At 36.4% G+C, this 21,386-nt stretch overlaps 1 protein-coding gene across 5 annotated transcripts in view; it reads left to right on the top strand.

Annotated features, from left to right (window-relative positions):
* Positions 1-21,386, top strand: part of LOC150099504 (long-chain-fatty-acid--CoA ligase 1-like) — a 360,710-nt gene that overhangs the window by 259,932 nt on the left and 79,392 nt on the right. For all 5 annotated transcript variants that reach the window (XM_090403665.1, XM_090403662.1, XM_090403664.1 and 2 more), the window contains 2 exons: positions 4,901-5,035; positions 7,615-7,697. In XM_090403665.1, coding sequence (XP_090259791.1) covers positions 4,901-5,035; positions 7,615-7,697 — 218 coding nt within the window. The remainder of the gene's footprint in view (positions 1-4,900; positions 5,036-7,614; positions 7,698-21,386) is intronic.

Raw genomic sequence — 21,386 nt, 5'->3', positions numbered from 1 at the left:
GGCACAACAAACAGTAAGTGAGGAAGAAGCAGGAAGCTATTATTTCTCCTAAAGTCCTATTGGTCTTTAGGAGAAAAAATACCAACAAAGAAACAATAAAAAATGCCCAAGAATTCCCTCAAATTTGGGAAACTACTGATGTAGTTTCCCAAATTTGAGGTAGTCTCATGCAGCCAAATTTGTTGAGGTTTGGATTGTTTTTTAGGGCTGAGGCTGATTCCATGAAAAGCCTTTCATATTTGTATTTACTACGGTGTATTATCTTGGCTTTCTTCCACTGTATTCTATGGCAGGTATCCAGTGCATGGTCAGCAAGACCAGAGTGGCTGTATTGGTGAAACGGGATGTAGTCCTTGTGTTCTGAGATTCTAATATTGGCTGTCCTGCCTGTTTGGCCAAAGTAGGACAGCTTACAGCTGCAAGGGACCTGGTATACACCAGATAGGTCTTGGGGGGGGGTCTTTAGTAGAGCAGATAAGGGATGCCAATTTTTTATATGGTCTGTAACAAGAAGTTAAGTCATGTTTTTTTAGGATTTTTGTAATTTTTTCCAAGATGCTTCGGATATAGGGTATGGTGAGGAATTTAGAGTAATCCTTGTTGTGAGGGGGAGGGGTTACTGGTTTCAATGTTTTTTGGATTTTTTGAGGGGAGTAGCCATTGGCTGAAAAAGTGTTTAGAATGTGGTTTAGTTCTGTGGTTAGGGCATTGTCATTTGAACAGATAAGTTTGGCCCTGTTGTGTAGCGTCTTAATGACTCCATATTGTTGCGAGGAGGGGTGGTGGGATTGCTGGTGAATGTATCTGCCTGTATAGGTAGGTTTTATATAGACTGAGAAAACCAAGGTTCCATCAGGCTGGCGGGTGACTAGTGTGTCTAAGAAAGGAAGGCAGTTGTTTTTTTCTTCTTCCAGGGTGAATTTGATTCATTCTGGGGTGTTGGTTGTTTAAGTGTGTTAGGAAGGAGAGGAGTGCATCGGAGCCATGTGGCCAAATAGCAAACACATCATCAACATAGTGAAGCCAAATGGTTGGTTTTTTGTTGGGCAGAGTTTAAGGCTTTCTCTTCAAAAGTCTCCACTCTGGTCTTGCTGACCACGCGCTGGATACCTGCCATAGAATACGGTGGAAGAAAGCCAAGATAATACACTGCAGTAAATACAAATATGAAAGGCTTTTCATGGAATCAATCTCAGCCCTAAGAAACAATCCAAACCTCAACAAATTTGACTGCCTCAAATTTGGGAAACCTACATCAGAAGACCTTCAGCCTAATCGCCCAAGAATACCAACATTGCCTGCTAGGTGGCACCATTAGGACTTGAGGAGAAATAATAGCTTCCTGCTTCTTCCTCACTTAGTGTTTGTTGTGCTTGTGTGCATGTGTCTTGTTCTTAAATTTCTTGAAAATGGCAAAGTGATGTTGCTAAAATACTGAAGTATATTATTATTTATTTTAATGTATATCCTAGTTGACATTGTAATTTCCTTAAATTATTTAGTAAAAGAAGAAACTCATTAAATCTTACAAGATAATCAAATTCAACCTATATTCTAGATATATTACAAGCCTTCTGGCTTACATCTAGACTGGGAAATATGGAAGATATTGAGTAGACTTTGTTCTGGAATGGGTAGATCAAAGCAGATTATGGCCAGATGGGGCTATGCAGACAATGACAGCTGCTCATGTGGTGAAAAACCATGGAACATCTTCTGCAGTGCTGCCTAATAGACATTAATAATATATGTACCCGAGAAGATTTAATGCAGTGTAATGAAATGGCTTTAAAGTTTATTAGTCACTGGATGAGTGAAATTTGACATTTTTTGTTTTGCATAATATTTTATGCATTTTTGTCTTTTAATGTATGCTTTTAATCCCTATTCTTTTAATGTCTATTTCTTTAAAAGTATCCTTTTAATCATTTATATGTATGCTCTTACATTTTCTGTAGTTCACACACGAAATAAATAATACCCTTTTTCACTTTGTCTCAGTCACCCACTTATGGACATTCCTTCCTTAAAAATACAACTAATCCAGTTTCTCTTTACAAGTAGCTGATGTTAATAATAATTTTCCCACTTCACATGATCTAAAACGCACAGTACTTATGGTTTCAGTTTAGCTCAAATTCAGTAATCACTATTATGGTGGATAATCTGATACATAATATGAATAAATTAGTAAGATTTTCTTCATTTCAATTGGAAATTCGTTCAGTTAATTAGGATCATTCAAATTACAAATGCAAGTTTTGAGGAATGTTCATTTCAAATGAACATTATAAAATTAGGATAGTTTCTTCTTATTCATCTAACATAGCATGTACAAGGCGTTCATAAAAAGAATAGTCTTTGCTGTAAAGACTTTATTACTAATTTTACAACATTTTTAGCACTGTCCACTTCAAAGTATTCCCCCCCTCTACTAGCGATACACCGTTCCCAACATTTCTTCCATTGTTGGAATGCTTCCTGGAACTCACTTTCCATGATGGTGCACAGTTCTCTTATCGCATTTTCCTGAATCTCCTCTATGGTTTGGAAACAACATCCTTTCAAAGTGGTTTTAAATTTGGAAAACAGGAAAAAAGTCTTCTTGGGCTACATCAGTCTGGAGAATAGGATGGATGGGGCACAATGAATGTATGTTTTGCCATATAACTGCGGATGAAGTGTGACGCATGAGCCAGCGCATTGACATGGTGCAACATCCAAGTCTGGTTTTCCCACAATTCAGGCCTCTTCCTGTGCACAGCATCCCTTAAACGTGCTAAAACTTCCTGGTACAACTTTGTTTACCATCTGACCACGTGTTACAAATTCATAATAGATAGTGCCTTTCCAATAAAAAAAAATAAATAAATAAAATAAAATAAAATAAAATATCACCTTGATCTTTGACTGATTCATCCTTGCTTTTTTTTTGTCAAGGAGACCCTTTTCTATCCACTGCAACGATTGCATCTTGGTTTCAACATAGACATAAACCCATGTCTCATCTCCTGTTATGATGTTCTTAAGAAAGTTTTTACCGTTTGCATTGGCACGCAGTTCCTGACTGATTTCAATGTTCTCTCTCTGATCATCAGTCAACAAATATGGCACGAATTTTGCACTGGTGTGGCACATCTGAAGTTTTTCAGTCAAAATTTGATGGCAAGATCCTATGCTGATGCCCACTTCGTCAGCAACTTCTTGGACAGTTAAATGATTTCCATGAATCACAGCACAAACTCTCTCTCGACATGGTTATCATCTGTTGATGTCGAAGGTCATCCAAGCCCGAGACTTTCACTAACTGATGTTCTTCCCTTTTTAAAATACTTAAACCATTCATAGCACTGCATTCGGTTCATACAGTCCTCCCAGTATGCTTGGTTAAGCAATTGAAATGTCTGTAAAATTTTTACAAAGTTTGCAGCAAAATTTCACGCATGCACATTGTTCTTCAAGTTCTTTCATTGCCACTTTGTCACTAATCCAACAAACAGCTTGTGCACTTGCTCACTTCAGCAGATGTAACTTGATGACTAATGCTCATATCAGAACAGGGCAAATGGCAGTTTGTTGTCAAAACCTGGTGCATTCAGTAGCCATAGTGCCCTGTGCCATTCTGCATGCTATTTAAAAGGTTAGGTCTTTTTTTACCCCTCGTATGTGAGCTTCATGCATACAAAGATTGGTTTCTTATTTATTATCTATTATTGAATATACTAGCACAACAGATTTTCAAGGCAAAGCTATATTTGTTTGAATCGATTATACAATGAACAACTTCACCGAATTAATGATATTATTATTTGATACCTCCAGGGAGCCTAAAGACTCGCCGATGGAGGGCACCTGCTCTACACACTCAATTCACCAATTGACTGCAACCACACTAAAGCCATCTACCGTCGATCACCACCACTAGTATTTCCACAGGTAATCACAAACATCCATGGCAGGATTCGAACCTGCAGCCTTTTGGCTGGAGAGCAGATACGCTAACCATGCGGCCAGCTTGGCTGGCAGAGTCGTTAGCATACAATTTTATATTGTAATTAGAAAACAATTAAAACACATCCATTGTAATTGTATGACAACTGATTTTGTCTATAACCTAGCCAAAATCAAATTTGTTTTCATGCTCAAGTGTGGAAAGATGGATTGTTTTTTTATATCTGGGCACAGCTGCCTACTGACATCTAATACTGCTTCATAAATTCTAAATTGCCAATTCAGAACACATATGTTTCTGATTATAATTTCATAACAAAAAAAAATGGCTTACCTTGACTTTTGATTAAAGAAATATACCATATTTGGGAAGGATAAGACTATAACAGGTAATAAAGGATTAAGTTTTTTGTTTAATATTTTTGTCAAGAACAAGAGAATTAATGAGTTGATGTTCATAGGATAATTGTGAATAAAAAAAAAGATTAGAACATTAATGAAATGAGAAATGAAACTTTTTTTGTTCTATGTCTTATCATACCTGTCAGATTTTGGGGAAGATAGTTAAGAAAAGATTCATTCAAGGGACTTAAATCTTTTTAGAAAAGATTGAAGCACTTTGTTACTAAACTAACATCAGGATGTTAACAAAATATATTTGTGAAAAATGTGGAATATTAATATTTCTTTGGACTTAATTTCACAATTAAGTCAACAAAGCTTGGCAAATTCAGGAGAGCTGATAGATATTATGCTATTCTGTGGAATGGAAATAGAAGTACATATGTCCATCTTTGGAAGTTACATAAAAGTGTGAGCATGGGAGTAATGAATAATTTTTTATTGTATGATGGGCATAGTTATACTGGACTGTGTCTTATGTTGAGATCAGTGATGTCTTAATAAAAAATTGTGAATTTTTTTCCCCTAAACTAATTCTTTGTTTCAGGTGGCAGTCTATATGGTTGGTGGCAAGATAGGCTTTTTTCAGGGAAATATACGTCTTCTTTCTGATGATTTGAAAGCTCTCAGCCCAACAATTATACCTTGTGTTCCTAGGCTCTTAAATAGAATTTATGATAAGGTGAGTAAAAACAACAGAAACTTCTCAAAAAAAATATATATATTCTCATTGTGACAATTTTGCAGGACATCTTTATTTATAGTAGGTTTGGCAAAACATTGCTATTTTGTGTTTTAAATGAGAAGATTCTTGTTAAAGTAAATCTTTGTGCTCTAGTATTACTCTGCTTCATTTAAATTACATAATGTACAGTACAAAGTTTAATGAAGATTAAATTTTGTACTGCACCTATAACACATTGTTTGGAATCCTGCTGAAAATTGCTGACCATGTAGATGTTCATAGATCCACTCTACAGTGGTATTCATATCCACAGCTTTGTTTGCAAAGCAGAGATACCCAGCAAAAAAAAAAAAACTGTTGAGGAATATTTGTAGCTTCAGCTGTTTTGAATCTACAAATAATTTGTAAGATAATTTGTATAAGCTGGACTAAAGATAGCTTGTATAAGCTGGAGCATTTCATCAGTTCTGTGTGACCTGATGAAATGCTCCAGCTTATACAAATTATCTGAAAACATACAACATACATAACCTGTGTGCTCTCATCTTATGTGCTTCAATAATTATTTGGTAAAATGCTTGTTTACCTCAAGTGCTGGGGATTTCCATATTGCTTCAAGCATATGAAGCAATATTGTATGGGAAAGCCTACTGCGGTGTTTCTCAACGTGGGGTATATGCCCCACAGGGGGACAATTTGAATATTTTGGGGGGACAATTAGAAAATGTACATATTTATATTATACTTTTACAGAATTTGGCTGACTATTATACTGGGGGGGGGGTCATCAAACTCTTTGAGACGTTGAGATGGGGCATGATCCAAAAAAGGTTGAGAAACACTGGCCTACTGTAAGCAAGCTTTGTGTGGTCTCTTTGATTTGTAATACTTGTTTTTGTAATTAAAAAAAAATTGGCTCAATAGTGTTTCAGAATTATGTAAAAATAATGCCAATAAATCCACTGACTAGATGGAATTTAATAAAAAGTTGGGTTCTGTTCAATTCTAATTATTCTTCTGGCATTCTATAAGTATACTCTGTGCATGGTTAATTTTGGTTTTCAACTGGATCATTTCAGCAGATAGCAACATATTAATACTGATGAGAATAAGAGTCTTATTGTAATTTGACAGAAATCTATTAGGAGTTTCCATGCATTTTCCACATCTTAATCCTTTTGCCACATTAAGACTTGAAGTATTGATTTATCATTCTATAGAATCTGGTTTGAAACCATAAACAGTAGGTTATTTTCTATGCTGTTTGACTTGACTACTCTAGTTGATATAGAGGATCTCTCCTGGAGGCCTTTTTAGCAAGCTATTCAATTATTTCTTTTGCTTCTTGTAATTGGTGACTAGTTTTCTCATTTACCACATGCAAGAAGTGGTTGGAGTGTCCCAGACACTATTCTTTCATCTGCCTTGTTCTTCTCCACATTGACCTTCTCTTATAGATGTCAAATCTTATCTGGAATTTTCTTGATAACTCAATGATGCACTTTGCTTTTTCTTCTCTATTTGAAGCATATTAGTCTTTCTGCTCTCATTTTCAAGATCCTCTGCATCCTTTTTTTTGGTGAGTATTATTTCTCTCCTGGACTGCTTTTTGCACATAACAGAATACTGTTCCCACATTGGGTAAAACACAAACCACCCTAAAATCCTTGATTCTGTCTGGACATGAGTGACATGACTAACCTTTATTCTCTTCACTCTCATATAGACAAGATGTCCTTTTTTGTTTGTCACCTTCATTGGCACTACTTGAGCAAATTGTTTGCATTTCTTTGACCTGTTCTAAACATATAAAAATGTAGGCAGCAGATGATTCTTCTGATCTTGGTGCATGCAGAAAACCAAAATACAACCTATTATTTTTTTTCTTTAATTAAATGCATTATTCCTAACATAAGCCAGACTCAAAATAAATTTGTTGAGGTTTGGAAAGTTTTTCAGAGTTGAGGCAGATTCGAGGAATAGCCTTTCAAACTTGTATTTGTTGCAGTGAATAGAGTGGTCTTCTTCCAGTGTATCCTGTGGCAGGTGCCCAAAGCATGGGCTGTATTGTTGAAACCAGATGTAGTCCTTATTTGCATATTCTGATATTGGCTGTCTTGCCTGTTTGGCCTTAGTAAGAAAAGTTTGCAATTACAAGGGACCTGGTATACCTTTTGGTACCAAAGACCAGCCACATGTCCTAGACCTATCAGGAGTATATCAGGTCCCTTGCAGTTATGATTTATAAGTTTGTGTTAGGATAGTGGTAGTGCCTTCCACTTTCAGGCTAGTAAACAGTGGGGTGAATCCCACTGCAAACATTGGATGTTCATGAATATGTTCAGGTGGTAATGAATTTCATAAAGAGCATGTTATTTTAATTGAGAAATGAAAAACTTAATAGTGCAGGTTAATCTATTCAATATTTGAATTAAAACATTTACATATTCATAAGTGATTGTTTTGCTTGGTAAATCTTTAAATAGATGTATAGTTTACCATAAGAAATGAAAGTATAGTTTTTTTTTTTTTTTTGCAACAACATTCATTTCTTAATCTTTTATTTTAATATGTAGGTTCAAGAAGGAGTCAATGGCAGTAAAATTAAGCGTTATCTTCTTAATATGGCTCTCCGAAGCAAAAAAGCTGAAGTTCAAAGGTACCTGCAAGTGCTTCTTATATAATTTTACATAATGCATTTTACATAATACATTCTAATGTTTCAAGAAAAGAAATTCAGCCCATAAGACATTGGCATATTATTAGTGTGTGAAAGTGGGATCCATTATAATTCCTCATGGGTGGGTGGATAAGCAAAATGTCGTATCTGCTTATAAGAGATATTTGAAAGCCCTTTCAAAAAGAAATATCCTTTTCCTTTTTCAACCTCTAAGTATTTTTGTTTTAGATCAATCAAAAAAAAAATCTAGGGGTTCATCAAATATTCTTTTTATGCAGAGCAAATGGATAATTGATTCTGAGTGAAAAGCATGGTTTTGTTTGGCTGGATATGTTAATCCTTAGAATTAGTGAATATTGTTAAATTCTTTGTTTCGAAAAGTTTTCTGTTGTTCGATATAGTAAAAGAGCGTCTTTGTTGCTTTCTTTAACAAGGTAGTCTTCAGTGAGTGCTTCAACCCTACGAAAATCTGTTGCAACTTTTCACCAGACAAAATTCCTAAAACATGGTTTCAACAGTGTATTAAGATTGTTAATTTTTATAGTGCTACCTCACCATAGCACACTTAATTGTTTCATGAGATGCTCATCTCAAAATAATTATGGCCATCAGGATTTCATCTAAACTGTTACCTTTTTGAGATTTAAATGAAAAAGTCCGGGCAGTTAGCCTAGTAGCTGTATGCTTTGCTACCATATGCCTGGGGAAAGAGTGTCCTAGGTTCGATTCCCATCGGTGACGCGAGGAGCTGAAGGATCTTCCTCAGCCATAGCCAAGTTAGCTGATCTTGGGAGTGGACAATAGGGTCCACCCCCAGTTTATCCTGGGGTTTTCATCCTGCAAAGCAGACAAACCTTGAGAACTTGACACTACAGGACATAGGATACACTGGGATGTAGGGCTGACCACCTTATCCTATGAATGCTTTGAGGTCCAGTGATTAATAACCTTCAACACCACAAGGTAAAAGAGGGTGTAAAGATGAGATGAAAATTCTGAGGATTGTCTGTTCAAATCATCTTCATATACTGACAAGGATAAAGGCTTAGATTCAGCATAAAAGCTTGGACATGTGCACTAAGATGAGAGATCAAGATTATTATGACGTGTGTGTGTGTGCGCGTGCGCAGAGAGAGATTGATTGATCCCAAAAATGTTTGGACCCGTATATGTACAATTGAAAATGTTTTGTCAGACAGGAACAGCTGATTTTGGAAGTGGAGTAAAGGAATTTAGTTGAATGAATAAATGAACTTGGGCTGATTATTTTAACATTTCTCTGGTTTTGTGAGTTATGTGAACATGTATCAGTCTGATAGTTGCTAATATTAGAAGCATTGGTAAATAATATTGGCCCAAAACTTATTGGCATTTGTGAGATCTAGTTAACAGAAGAGGATATTGTTACAGGATTAGAATGATATGTATGGTGTATTTAGGAAGAATAGAAAGGGTACAGGAGTAGTGCTTATTGATTGCACAGGGATTAAATCCATCTAGCATAGATATTTGAAATAATAATAGTAGTATGAAATATAGGCCATAGGTATGAGGTTGTTTGGCATGAGATAGAGGTTATACAAATGAGATGACTGTTTTGCCTTCATTTGGAAAAAGTAGTCATGCACTTGGAATGTTGTAAATCATGTGACCACTTTGAATCAGAAATGTGTGAAACTATGAGGCAGTTAATGATTAGATACTAAGAAGGCAGCTTGAGTCTATTTCTAGACTTAGGTAAACAATAAATTGCATGAGTTAAATGAATCAATAAGGGCCCCAAAGCAAAAGTTGTATAAAAATGTGGTGGATCCAATACTGAAATAATGGTGCTGATAGGTCTGGTAAGGTCTAGGAGAGTAACAGCAATGGTAATTAAGGTAAGTAAAATTGAACTATGAAGAGAACTCAAAAGAAGTTAAATATGCAAAGGGAAATGTGAGAATTTATTGAACTATGTAAAGTATACATCCTGGGATGTATACTTTACAACTAAACAAAGGGAGAGAGAGACAAGTAAGTTTGGTGTTAAAGCTATTGCAAATGCTTTATTTGAGCACAACTACGGGATTGGATAGGATATTGAGAAGAGTGATAAAGGAATGTCTAAGAGATTTAACAGTAGTCAGTTCCTAACGAAAAGAGGACCACATGATAGCTACGTTAAAATATGGTGGCACTAGGACAGGAAAGGTTGATTCATAGATAAGTCAGTATTTTTAGATTGATCATTATGGTGTTGGCAAAGCTAATTATGATTTGCATCCAGAGGTGGGCAGATAGCACCCTGATCCTCAATAAGTAGAGCATGGTTTTGTTGAAGGCAGGTGTCTTGGTTTAGCAATTTGCTGATGTTTATAATAGTGATTACAGAGTGAGATATGGACAGATGGATATATACCACAATACTTTTGAACTGTGCTAAGGCATTTCGACAGGATTCTGCATTGAAGGGTGTTATACAAACTCGAATTTATGGGGAAGTAAAATAAGCTTGTAATGGTAATTGGAGAGTGACTGACATGCATTAGAGTAATGTATGGAGGTGCCAAGTCTAAGAGGAGGAAGATGATTGGTACCATAGTGTTCCCTACTTTGGTCATTTTTGTTCAACTTGATTAACATGGTATGGATGCTTAGATGTTGATTATCACTCGTATTAATGTTTAATGGAGAAAACACATCTAAAAATTTTAATTTATTCAGCTAATTATAAGCCAATATTTCTTTGTGCCCATAAAGATGCCTTGGTGACCAAAGCAAAATATTGGCTTTTAATTTAATTAACTAATTTTATCTTATTTTTATCTAAAATTATCTTTCCACCTTCCACATAACAAAAAAAAAAAAAAAATCTCCTGTTTACCAGTGTTTGCATTTCAGATAACTTGGCTATTCTTGTAATCTACTTCTTTCTGTAATCCTTATTGTCTTGGATCCCCTTGGAATTCAGGAGACCAATTTGTCTGAGTGTGGTTATATCAAGGGCCTTACCTTGTAGAGAGGCAAAATGATCTCCTTATCCTTACACATAATTTGTTTCAGCATTGTAATTATCCTTTGAGTAGTATTTGCAATTTTTGCTATATAACTTTTGAATTGTTTATTTTGCCTAGTTTCTCCAAGCAAAATCCAACCACTGTAATATGCCATTGGAAATCTCATCATGCCAAAGTGTTACTTTATGCTTGCTTACCTTGACAAGATTATGCTATAGCCTTAGTTTCATGAATACTATAGAATTTACCAAGTTACCTCCTGGGTTTTTTTTGTATACATCTGCTTGCTTGGCCTTGGGTAACTTTCTCTTTACTGTCGTCCTCTTACACATTCAAAAAGTTTCGACCGAATGCACATGTTTACCCTTACACCAGATTCTTAACCATGCTCATTGGCATTCATATCATCACTTTTGCATACCCTCAGTTGCACTTAAACACACATCTGCTGTTCCTCCCATTATGATGATCCTAGTTTCTGTCTCTCTGCATTAGTGTTAGGTATCACTCCAATAAATTTCTCCAGGTTTCTAATGCAAGTCTTTTCTACCATCAAACTCACTCCATACAACCAAAAATTCTCACCCTTTTCTTCTAAGCTTCTGCACATTGAATCATTGCTATTGAAGCCTTTCTTAACTAATTACTATCATATCTTTGGCAGTGGCTAACAATTTTTTGCTCTCGCTCTTCATCGCTTCTAGTAATCACTCCATAATCCCTCTCATACGGCATTGGCAGTTGTAATTGATAGCCATTACCAGTTGCCTGTTCCAGCTTATCCAAGTCATTCTGTAACTGATGCATAATCAGTAGCATCATCAGATAATTGAACCTCTTCTGTGAGGCCCTTCACAATAATATTAATATATAGATTGAACAACAATGGCAAGATAAGTTATGGAGACTACTATCGTATTAAGGATATTTTAATTTCCCAACATTTCAACCTTCATATTAGGGTCGTCATCTGGAGTAATACACATATACATACACATGCATTACAGTTTAAGCAATATGCCAAGGTGACACTGATTTGACCTCTAGTAAAAAAATAAATTAAATAAATTAAATAAAATAAACAAAATTATAAAAATTGCACTTGATAAAGGTGATTTTATTAGTCATTTTTGACACAATTCTACTTTTATAGGACATATTTCTGCCCAATATCATGGTGTTATTTGCCCATCTATTAAGTTCTGATTATTTTGTGTGGCAAAATACTTGCAAAAAGTCTAGTCAAGGGCTTGCTGTTATCTGCTCCCCCATGGAAGCCTTTGAACACCATACTCTAGATTCCTTTACATTAAAACCCAAAGTCTTGCATAGGTATTTCTCGTGGAAAGGCTTAGACGTTGGTTATGCATTTTTTACTACATAATTTAAGGAAATTACAACGTAAACTAGGATATACATTAAAATAAATTTTAATATACTTCAGTATTTCGGCAACGTCACGTTGCCATTTTCAAGAAACTTAAGAACAAGACACGTGCATGCAGGCACAACAAACCGTAAGTGAGGAAGAAGCAGGAGGCTATTATTTCTCCTAAAGTCCTGATGGTGCCCCCTAGCGGGCAATGTTGGTATTCTTGGGTGATTGGGCGTGAAGGTCTTCTGATGTGGGTTTCCCAAATTTGTTAAGGTTTGGATTGTTTCTTAGGGCTGAAGCTAATTCCATGAAAAGCCTTTCATGTTTGTATTTACTACAGTGTATTATCGTGGCTTTCTTCCACCGTATTCTATGGCAGGTATCCAGCGCATGGTCAGCAAGACCAGAGTGGCTGTATTGGTGAAACGGGATGTAGTCCTTGTGTTCTGAGATTCTGATATTGGCTGTCCTGCCTGTTTGGCCAAAGTAGGACAGCTTACAGCTGCAAGGGACCTGGTATACACCAGATAGGTCTGGGGGGGATCTTTAGTAGAGCACATAAGGGATGCCAATTTTTTATATGGTCTGTAACAAGAGGTTAAGTCATGTTTTTTAGGATTTTTGTAATTTTTTCTGAGGTGCCTCGGATATAGGGTATGGTGATGGATTTAGAGTAATCCTTGTTGTGAGGGGGGGGGGGGTTGTGGTTTACTGGTTTCAATATTTTGGGGGGGTAGCCATTGGCTGAGAAAGTGTTGAGAATGTGGTTTAGTTCTGTGGTTAGGGCATTGTCATTTGAACAAATAAGTTTAGCCCCATTGTGTAGTGTCTTAATGACTCCATATTGTTGCGAGGAGGGGTGGTGGGATTGTTGGTGAATGTATCTGCCTGTATGGGTGGGTTTTCTATAGACTGAGAAAACCAAGGTTCCATCAGGCTGGCAGCTGACTAGTGTGTCTAAGAAAGGAAGGCAGTTGTTTTTTTCTTCTTCCAGGGTGAATTTGATTCTGGGTTGTTGGTTGTTTAAGCGTGTTAGGAAGGAGAGGAGTGCATCGGAGCCATGTGGCCAAATAGCAAGCACATCAACATAGCGAAGCCAAATGGTTGGTTTTTTGTTGGGCAGAGTTTAAGGCTTTCTCTTCAAGTCTCCATATAAAAGTTGGCCAAGGGTGGGGGGAGTGGAGAACCCATGACCGTCCCTTCTATTTGTTTGTAGAATTTTCCTTGCCACACAAAATAGCCTGCGTTCATTGTGAACTGAAATAGGGCTGTGATATCGGGAGGAAATTTAGCTTGGATTAGCTCTAAGGATTCTTTGAGTGGGACATTTGTGAATAAGGAGGAGACATCAAAACTGACCATTATGTCAGTGTGTTTGAGTGTAAGGTTTTCTATGCTGGCTTTGAAGTAGGCTGAGTTTATGTGTGAAGGTGTGTTGCCAATATAGTGTGAGAGAGCTTTGGCCAAATGTTTAGCTAGTTTGTATGTGGGGGAATCAGTGCCATCCACTATGAGATGTAATGGCACATTTTCCGTATGTATTTTTGGGAGTCCATAAATACGGGGGGGAGGGGGTATGGAGTTAAATGGTTTTAATTTGTTAATGATTTCCACAGGCCAAGAAGGGACCTTCTTAAGGGGGCCTGTGGAGTTTTCTAATTTGTGAGTTGGTGGGATTGTACTCGATAGGGAGGTAAGTAGCCTGATCTAACAATAGAGCTTTCAGCTTACCTGTGTAATCCTTTTGGTTAAGCAATACTGGCATTCCCTTTATCAGCTTTGGTGATTATTTTCTTGTTTTTCTTTAATTCTAGTAGAGATTTAATTTCCTTACTGGGCATGTTGGCTTTTGGTGGTTTAGCTTTGGTCAGAACACAAGCCACATCCAGTCTAATATCGTTGGCAATGTGGTTTGGAAGGTGTCGTATCCTGCGTTCAATTCGTATCATAACATCTCCAGCAGGTATTCTTTTGGGCACAATGCAGAAGTTGTGGCCATGTGCGAGGGCTTCGATTGAAGTATATTAAAATTTATTTTAGTGTATATCCTAGTTTACGTTGTAATTTCCTTAAATTATTTAGTAAAAAAATGGCATAGGTATGCTGACAATCTTTTTGTTATCTGGCTCCCAAGGCCTCTAGACACCTTTCTCAAGCACTTGGACACACGTACAATTCACCTGTGAATTGAAAGTCAGAATATGCTTCCATTTCTAGATACACTTGTCACACATCTTACTTCTAATAGTCTCTCCTTTGCTGTTTACTGTAAGCCTACACATACTAGCCAATATACATTATACACAAAAACTAGTTGTCATTAACACTAAAAAACAGGGCCTTTAAAGATTTGTTCTGCTGAGCAAGCACTTAGAATGAATTAAAAATGATTAGCAATACTTTTCTTTAAAAAAAAAAAAAAGCTACAGCAAAAATACTATCAACAAAATCAATCACAAGACTGCACCTAATAATAAAAATAAACTAATTACAATAAAATTGCAGCCATTCCATACAATAAGGAAAAATCAGATAAAATAAACAGAATACTATAGAAATACAACCTGAATAAAAATTAGGGAACTTATTCAACTCCTCCAGGGATTCTCTCTCTCTCTCTCCCCTGATCCACTCTGGAGTATACCTAATTCAGTGCACCTGTAACCTGCCTTATGTAGGTGAAACTGGGCACACAATTCCTGTCTGGAAGAAGGGATGTAAACAACATATTAAATTTAATAACTATTATAAATGTGATCTGTCTGATCATGCCCTGAATATTCTACATAGAATTGACTGGAAAGTCACCTGTTCATTAAGTGTGGTAAGAGTGTAAATTTAAGGAGGCCTGTGAAATTCTAATAAACCACTATAATTTAACAATAATTGTCTAAAAATTCCAAGCATATCCACATAAACTTTTGTTCTTAGTGGTCATTATAAATTAAAATTGGAATCAGGATCTTAATCAGTAATTTATGTTAAATTACTGATTAAGCCATCACTATTGCTGTATTAAAAACATTAAAAGATCATATGAATTTCTTCTCTAGCCATGTTATATGAAAAATAGGATGCAGCTTTGTAGGGTTTTAGAGGTCAGGCCAGTAGAATAATGCTTGATTAAATCAGTGTCACTTTGACATACTGCTCAAATTGTAATGTAGCCTCTCTCTCTCTGTGTGATACTTCAGACGACCTTAATAGGAAGATTGAAACATCAGAAAATTACTTGTCCTTAGCATGGTAGCAGCCTTACTGAATAATGGTCCAAGACTGATCACTTTAAATCTGAACCCCCCCACTAATTTCTGATACCTGTATCAGCCACTGCTTTTTCAAGTTGGTAGTTTTTCAATCCTATATCCTCCAATTTATGCAACAGTCTTTTATGTGGTGCAATGTCAAATCATAGTTTATCTATTCTCTTTAACCAACTCAGCTCTAGAATTCATATAAAATGACCTTCCTTTAGTAAACCCCTATCATTCCTTGCAAAGTACAGCTTGTTTATCAACCCATTTTTGTATACAAATTAACTTTTCTAAAATCTTTCATCACTACTCCAAAGATACTGATAGGTCAGTTTTGTCTAACAGGACTATCATCCATTCTTTCCATTCTTGTGGGATCTTTCCTGATCTGAAACTCAAATTATGCAAGAGCCTAACTAGTTCAGCTGAACATTCCTTTAACCTCCTTACTGGCAGAGGTGGATGAAATGGTGAGACCAAATTGCACTTCTTATCCATGTTATTCAATAGGTGTCTTACATAATCATATCCAGATTTAGCTAAACATCTATAGACGTCATGGCTGGTTGGGGTGTTAACATATGTGCTAAAGGAAGTAGAGTTGTAGTACTTGTATTTACTTACACAAGATTGATAGATCTTAGTAAAGTGAGCACTCATTATTTGAACAGTTGGATCTGCTTCTGACATAAATGTGCTGTCTACATTCAGTAAAGTTGCGCTTTCATCTTCTTTTTTTACTTATAGCATAACAAAATTCTTTTAGGTTTTACTCATAACGTTTTATGCCTGCAATTCATATTTCATTACTTTTTTCATCCTCATTTCATCCTTATGCCTGCCCGGTTGGCCAAGTGGTTAGCATATCTGCTTTGCAGCCAAAAGGCTGCAAGTTCGAATGCCACATGGGCATGGATGTTTGTGATTGTCTGTGAAAATACTAGTGGTGGTGGTCGGCAGTTGATGGCCCTGGTGTAGATGATGATGGTATTTGTGGTTCGCTGTAGTTCGTGAACTAAGTGGCGGAGACGGAGAGCTGTAGAGTAGGTGCCCTCCCTTGATGAGTATTTGGACTCCCTGGAGGCGTCATGTAATAATAATAATTATTATTATTCTCACATGCCCCCATAGCGCAGTTGGAAGAACAAGGGTACATTGCGCCCTTCGATTGGAAAAGGCCTAAGTTTGATTCTCATCGTGACGGGAGGAATCTTCATATGGATTTTTCAACTGAAGGTGAGATAGCTGATCTCATATAGGAGTTGCAGGGTTTTTCTCCTGAAAACTAGTTTTTCATCCTGCATACAGACAAATCAGCCTTTAGGGGAGACACAATTTATAAACAAAAAATACTGGTGTGGTGGTGTAGATGATGGAGATGGAGAGTTGCAGAGTAGATGCCCTCCCTCGATGAGTCTTTGTACTCCTTGGAGGTGTCACGAAATAATATTCTCGCATTCAGAAATGGGTTGACAGTGAATCTCTACTTTGCAATGAACAGCATGGGTTTACTAAGGGAAGGTCATGTTTTAGCAACTTGCTCACATTCTATTGTAATGTTACCATTGAACTAGACAAGGGGAATGGATACAGCATGATACTTTTGGTTACTAAGGCTTTTGACAATATAGCATGGAAGACCGTTGAATAAATTGGAGAATATGGGTTGGAATTATAAAATATTAGTATGGTTAAGAGGATGACTGACTGACAGATATCAAAGTGGTACGGGGGGGGGGGGGGATGTGATTCTGCAAGATTTAAGGTGACTAGTAGTGTACCACAAAGAATCAGTCCTTGGTCCACTGTTATTCAGTCTGTACATTAATGATATTGGGAAGGATTTGACAGGTGACAGTTATTTGCAAAGATAGGTAGGTAATCAGGAATGCTGTGTATTACTTGCAGAATGATTTGAATAGGATGAAATTGTGGATGTCAGTAAATGTAAAGTAATGCACTTTTACATGATTAGATATCCAATGTCGTATTATATTGGTGGGATTATGCTAGAAGAAACTGATCAGGCTAGGAATCTTGGAGTGTTAGTAGATAGCAAGTTGAAGTTCAGGGGGCCATGTAGCAAAGATTACAAATACAACTCAAAAGATAATTGCAATGCAAAAATGAACTTTAACATGTAAAGATAAGGATGTCATTTTGCCTCTTTACAAGGCCTTGATAATACCTCAAGGAAACCAGACTTGAGGACTATTGTGCTAAAGTCTGGTCTCCTGGTTTCCATTGTGATTCTGATACAGTGGAGTACAAAGGAGTGTCAAAAATGATATGATTGTGGAATACTGATTATGAAGACAGATTGAGAATTCATAGACTGCAGACACTAGCAAACAGGAGAAAGAGAGGTGATATGATTGAGATGTACAAACTTTTGAAATGACTATACAAGATTTGATGGAATTTTTCATTTTATAGAGAGTGGGGAAAGGACATGAGGGCATTCTTGGAAGCTGAGAATTAATTCGGCTAAGAAGATGGTGAGGGCTAGATTTTTCTCTCATAGGGTGGTGCATGAATGGAATGGGTTCTCATTGCATGTGTAAGTAGTGTGAATGAATTCAAGAATAAGTATGATAGCTGGTGTGTGTGTGTATAGTATGTGGCCTCTCTCAGTGAGTCCCTGACTCCCTGGAGGTCTTTTAATAATATTCCTTCCAGATCATCTTATCAATCGTACCTTAATAATATTATACGTTCATTTCACTCCAAGCCTATTTGTTTATTGAACTCCAAGGATGGATTCTAATACTGCATTTAAGCATCTTTTCAAAGCTTCACATGTGCTGTGAAGCTTTGAAAATTCAGCTTTGTAGTTCAGCATGTAACCTTCCTTAATTGAAAAATCTACATATTTAGCTATGTCCCATGTCAGTGCAGTAATCACTAGCACTAAGTGGTGGTAAAATAGTTGCATCATTGACTGAAACTTCTTCTGATGCTGTGATCAAATCTAACATTCTTTCGCTTTGATTCATTGTGGAGATTTTATGGAGACAAAAACATATGTTAGAGTAATTACTTACAATTAAGAAAATAACACTCATAAAATAACATAAGAAAATAAATTATAAATCAAAAACACACATGAAAGAAAGATAAAACATTTCTTATTTGAAATAAGATCCATTGGAATCTATACAAGCTTTTGGAGAGCTGCAGAAAATTCCGCTTGTTTGATTGTCTTTGTCATCAGCTACAGTTGTTTGGATGGCTGAAAAGCTTCGTTTTCTACTTGGGGGGAGAGACAGAAAATAGTCCGAAGGGGATAAATTTGGTGAGTAAAAGGATAAAGGTGGGGGGGTAATAAAGAGTGGGAATACTTTGCATATCAAAGTGTTGCTTTGCAGCTTGGAGTGGACAAGTTATTATGTAATAGAAAAAAATCTTGTGACCAGAATGCAATGGGACAAATATATTGAATGCATTTCAGGAGACAGTCCATTACTACTTCCTAAGATTCCATACTCACTGTTCTCTCTGGTACAATTTTTTTTTCACCACTCCTTAAGAGTAAAAAAAAAAAATTATTTTGATGTGTGACTTTTGGAATCTGTATCTTCAGTCTGGGAGATGTCTTGCCAACCTATTCAGAACTGTCTGTTTGTTTTGTGATTGTAGGCAAAAAAAACGATGTGATTTGATGATCATTCTTCACCAACTCAATGGCAATATTTTCCTGAGTTCAAGTCGATGTGGATTGAGCACTTCACATGAAATCACAAATACCACCTGAAGACATTAGATCAGTTCAGAGCCTCATTTCCTTATGCATATTGTACCATTTCTGTAGCAGAAAGACCAGCTTTAAAACAAAATTTAATTGCAATTCTGTTCAAACATCTCTGGGGGCATAGACAATTAGTTGATATTACTTAGTGTGTTTGTTGATGCATTGTTTCAGTAGTATATGCACAACATATTAAGTTCTGAAAATTATGGACTACACTGTGTATATATGAACAAGACACAAGCTACATGACACTACACATAGGTATGCTATAGTATAGCTGTTTAACCCTGTCCTCTTGTGGGAAAAAAATTTAACGTAAGAAATAAGTAAAAAATATCTTTTTATATATAATAAAAACTATAATAATATATAGATGATTGAGTAAAAAAAAGGTGGAACTAGGAAATCAAATGCACCCTTATAGTCCTATCCATACGTTTTTGTGTATCGTGGTTCTGCTATCATGTTCTGAATGCTATATGACTTGCAGATAGGTATTCCAGAATCATGGAATTGCTAAACCATCATTCTTGTTAAGATTAGGATGATGAATCGGCATCTCGCAAGCTTCCTTGAATTTTCATTCAAACCAAGTTTTGGTGTGGTATAGGGACTTGGGTACCCTTCCAATTAATTATTATTACTGCATGGGCACCTCCATGGAGTCTGAATACTCATTGCAGGAGACTCAGACTATCCACACAATCTATCGTACTTCTTTTTGAATCCATTGACAGACAAAGCACTCACAACTGACTGACAACCCATTCCACTCATTCACTACTACTCTCCAAGCAAAAAACCTCACAAACCTAACCACACCTTTATTAAACTTCTAGGGATGACCCCTTGTTCTAGTCCCTCTAGCCAAGTGCTGAAACATTTCCCCTTCATCAATCTTATAAAAATCTTTAAGTAACTTAAATGTTTTTACTGTATCCCCTCTTTTTCATATATCACACATCTTCTGCAGTCCACTCACCTTTGAACTATCCTCATAGGGAAAGTTCCACAGACTATTCACCATCTTGGTCACTCACCTCTGAATCTTCTCCACTGCTTCCTCATTCCCAAGAAATCCAGGAGACCAGATTTGAGCACAGTAATCCAGTTGTGGACATATCAAGACCTTATAAAGAGGAATAACTTCCTTATCTCTACTTGTTAATGTGTTCTTCAATAGCCAAGTAATCTTATAGGCTACCTTAACAACCTTAGTAATATGTCCTCTAAATTTTAACTCTGTCTACCACCACTCCTAAATCTCTAGCTTCATCTGTTTCCTGGAGTACAGGTCCATCAATATGGTACATGGTTTGTAATCTGTTTATTTCAAAATGTATAATTTTACATTTTTCCACATTAAACTAATACCCATTATCTTTTGCCCATACTGACAGCCTATTTAAATCGTCCTGCAAGCTCTCCACATCGCCTTAATTCTACCTAACTTTGCATCATCAGCAAACAACTGAATATTTCCTTTCAGGTTATTTCCTATATTATTTATGTACAAATTAAACAGTATTGTCTCAGCACTGAACCTTGTGGCACATCACTAGTCACCTGTTTTTGCCTTGATTCTACCCTTCCATATACCACTTTTTGATATCTGTCCAGCAGCCACCCTCTTATCCACATAACCAGTGTCATATCCATCTCCATTTGTTCTAATTTGTATAACAGAGTTCCATGTGGTATTCTGTTAGATTCCTTTGTGAAATCTAGTAGAATCATTGTCTGTAGCCATTTCCTTTATCCAACTCAGCTGTTACTCTATTACATCAGTTCCCAACATGTGGTACACATACCTCGGGGTTACGTGCTGGCTGTTCAGGGATACATGAAAAATAATCAGTAATAGCGGAAAAACAAGTAAAGTAAACAAAATGCAAAACGTTAGTTATGAAACAATAAATGTCAGTATTTAAAAACAGCTATTTTAAAACAAGGAGTATAATTTATAGAAATGGGTTTAAAAGGTGTACACACAATTGGATAAAGGCTGGGAACCACTGCTCTATTATAAAGTTAGTCAATCACTAAGGCATGACCGATCCTTCTCAAAGTCATGTTGACCCTCATACAGTATCATATTTTTATCCATCCATTCTTAATTCTGACAAGTTTAGAGCTCATGGTTGGAAACATCTGTTTTACCATAGTGAAGGAATTTAATGTGCTGTTTTTGTTTCTTTTCTTATTGGAATTGTGCATCCTGTTTCCCCCTATGTAGGGTAAGTTGTAGGCACTTCGCATTTTATAAATGAGCAAGGAAGGGGATCTTTT

Source organism: Typopeltis vanoorti, chromosome 14, assembly GCF_054136105.1.
Source record: "Typopeltis vanoorti isolate ZY-2024b chromosome 14, IOZ_Tvanoo_1.0, whole genome shotgun sequence".
Lineage (NCBI taxonomy): Eukaryota > Metazoa > Arthropoda > Arachnida > Uropygi > Thelyphonidae > Typopeltis > Typopeltis vanoorti.
Note: the sequence above shows the minus strand (reverse complement) of the source record. Positions and strands in the feature narration are given on the sequence as shown.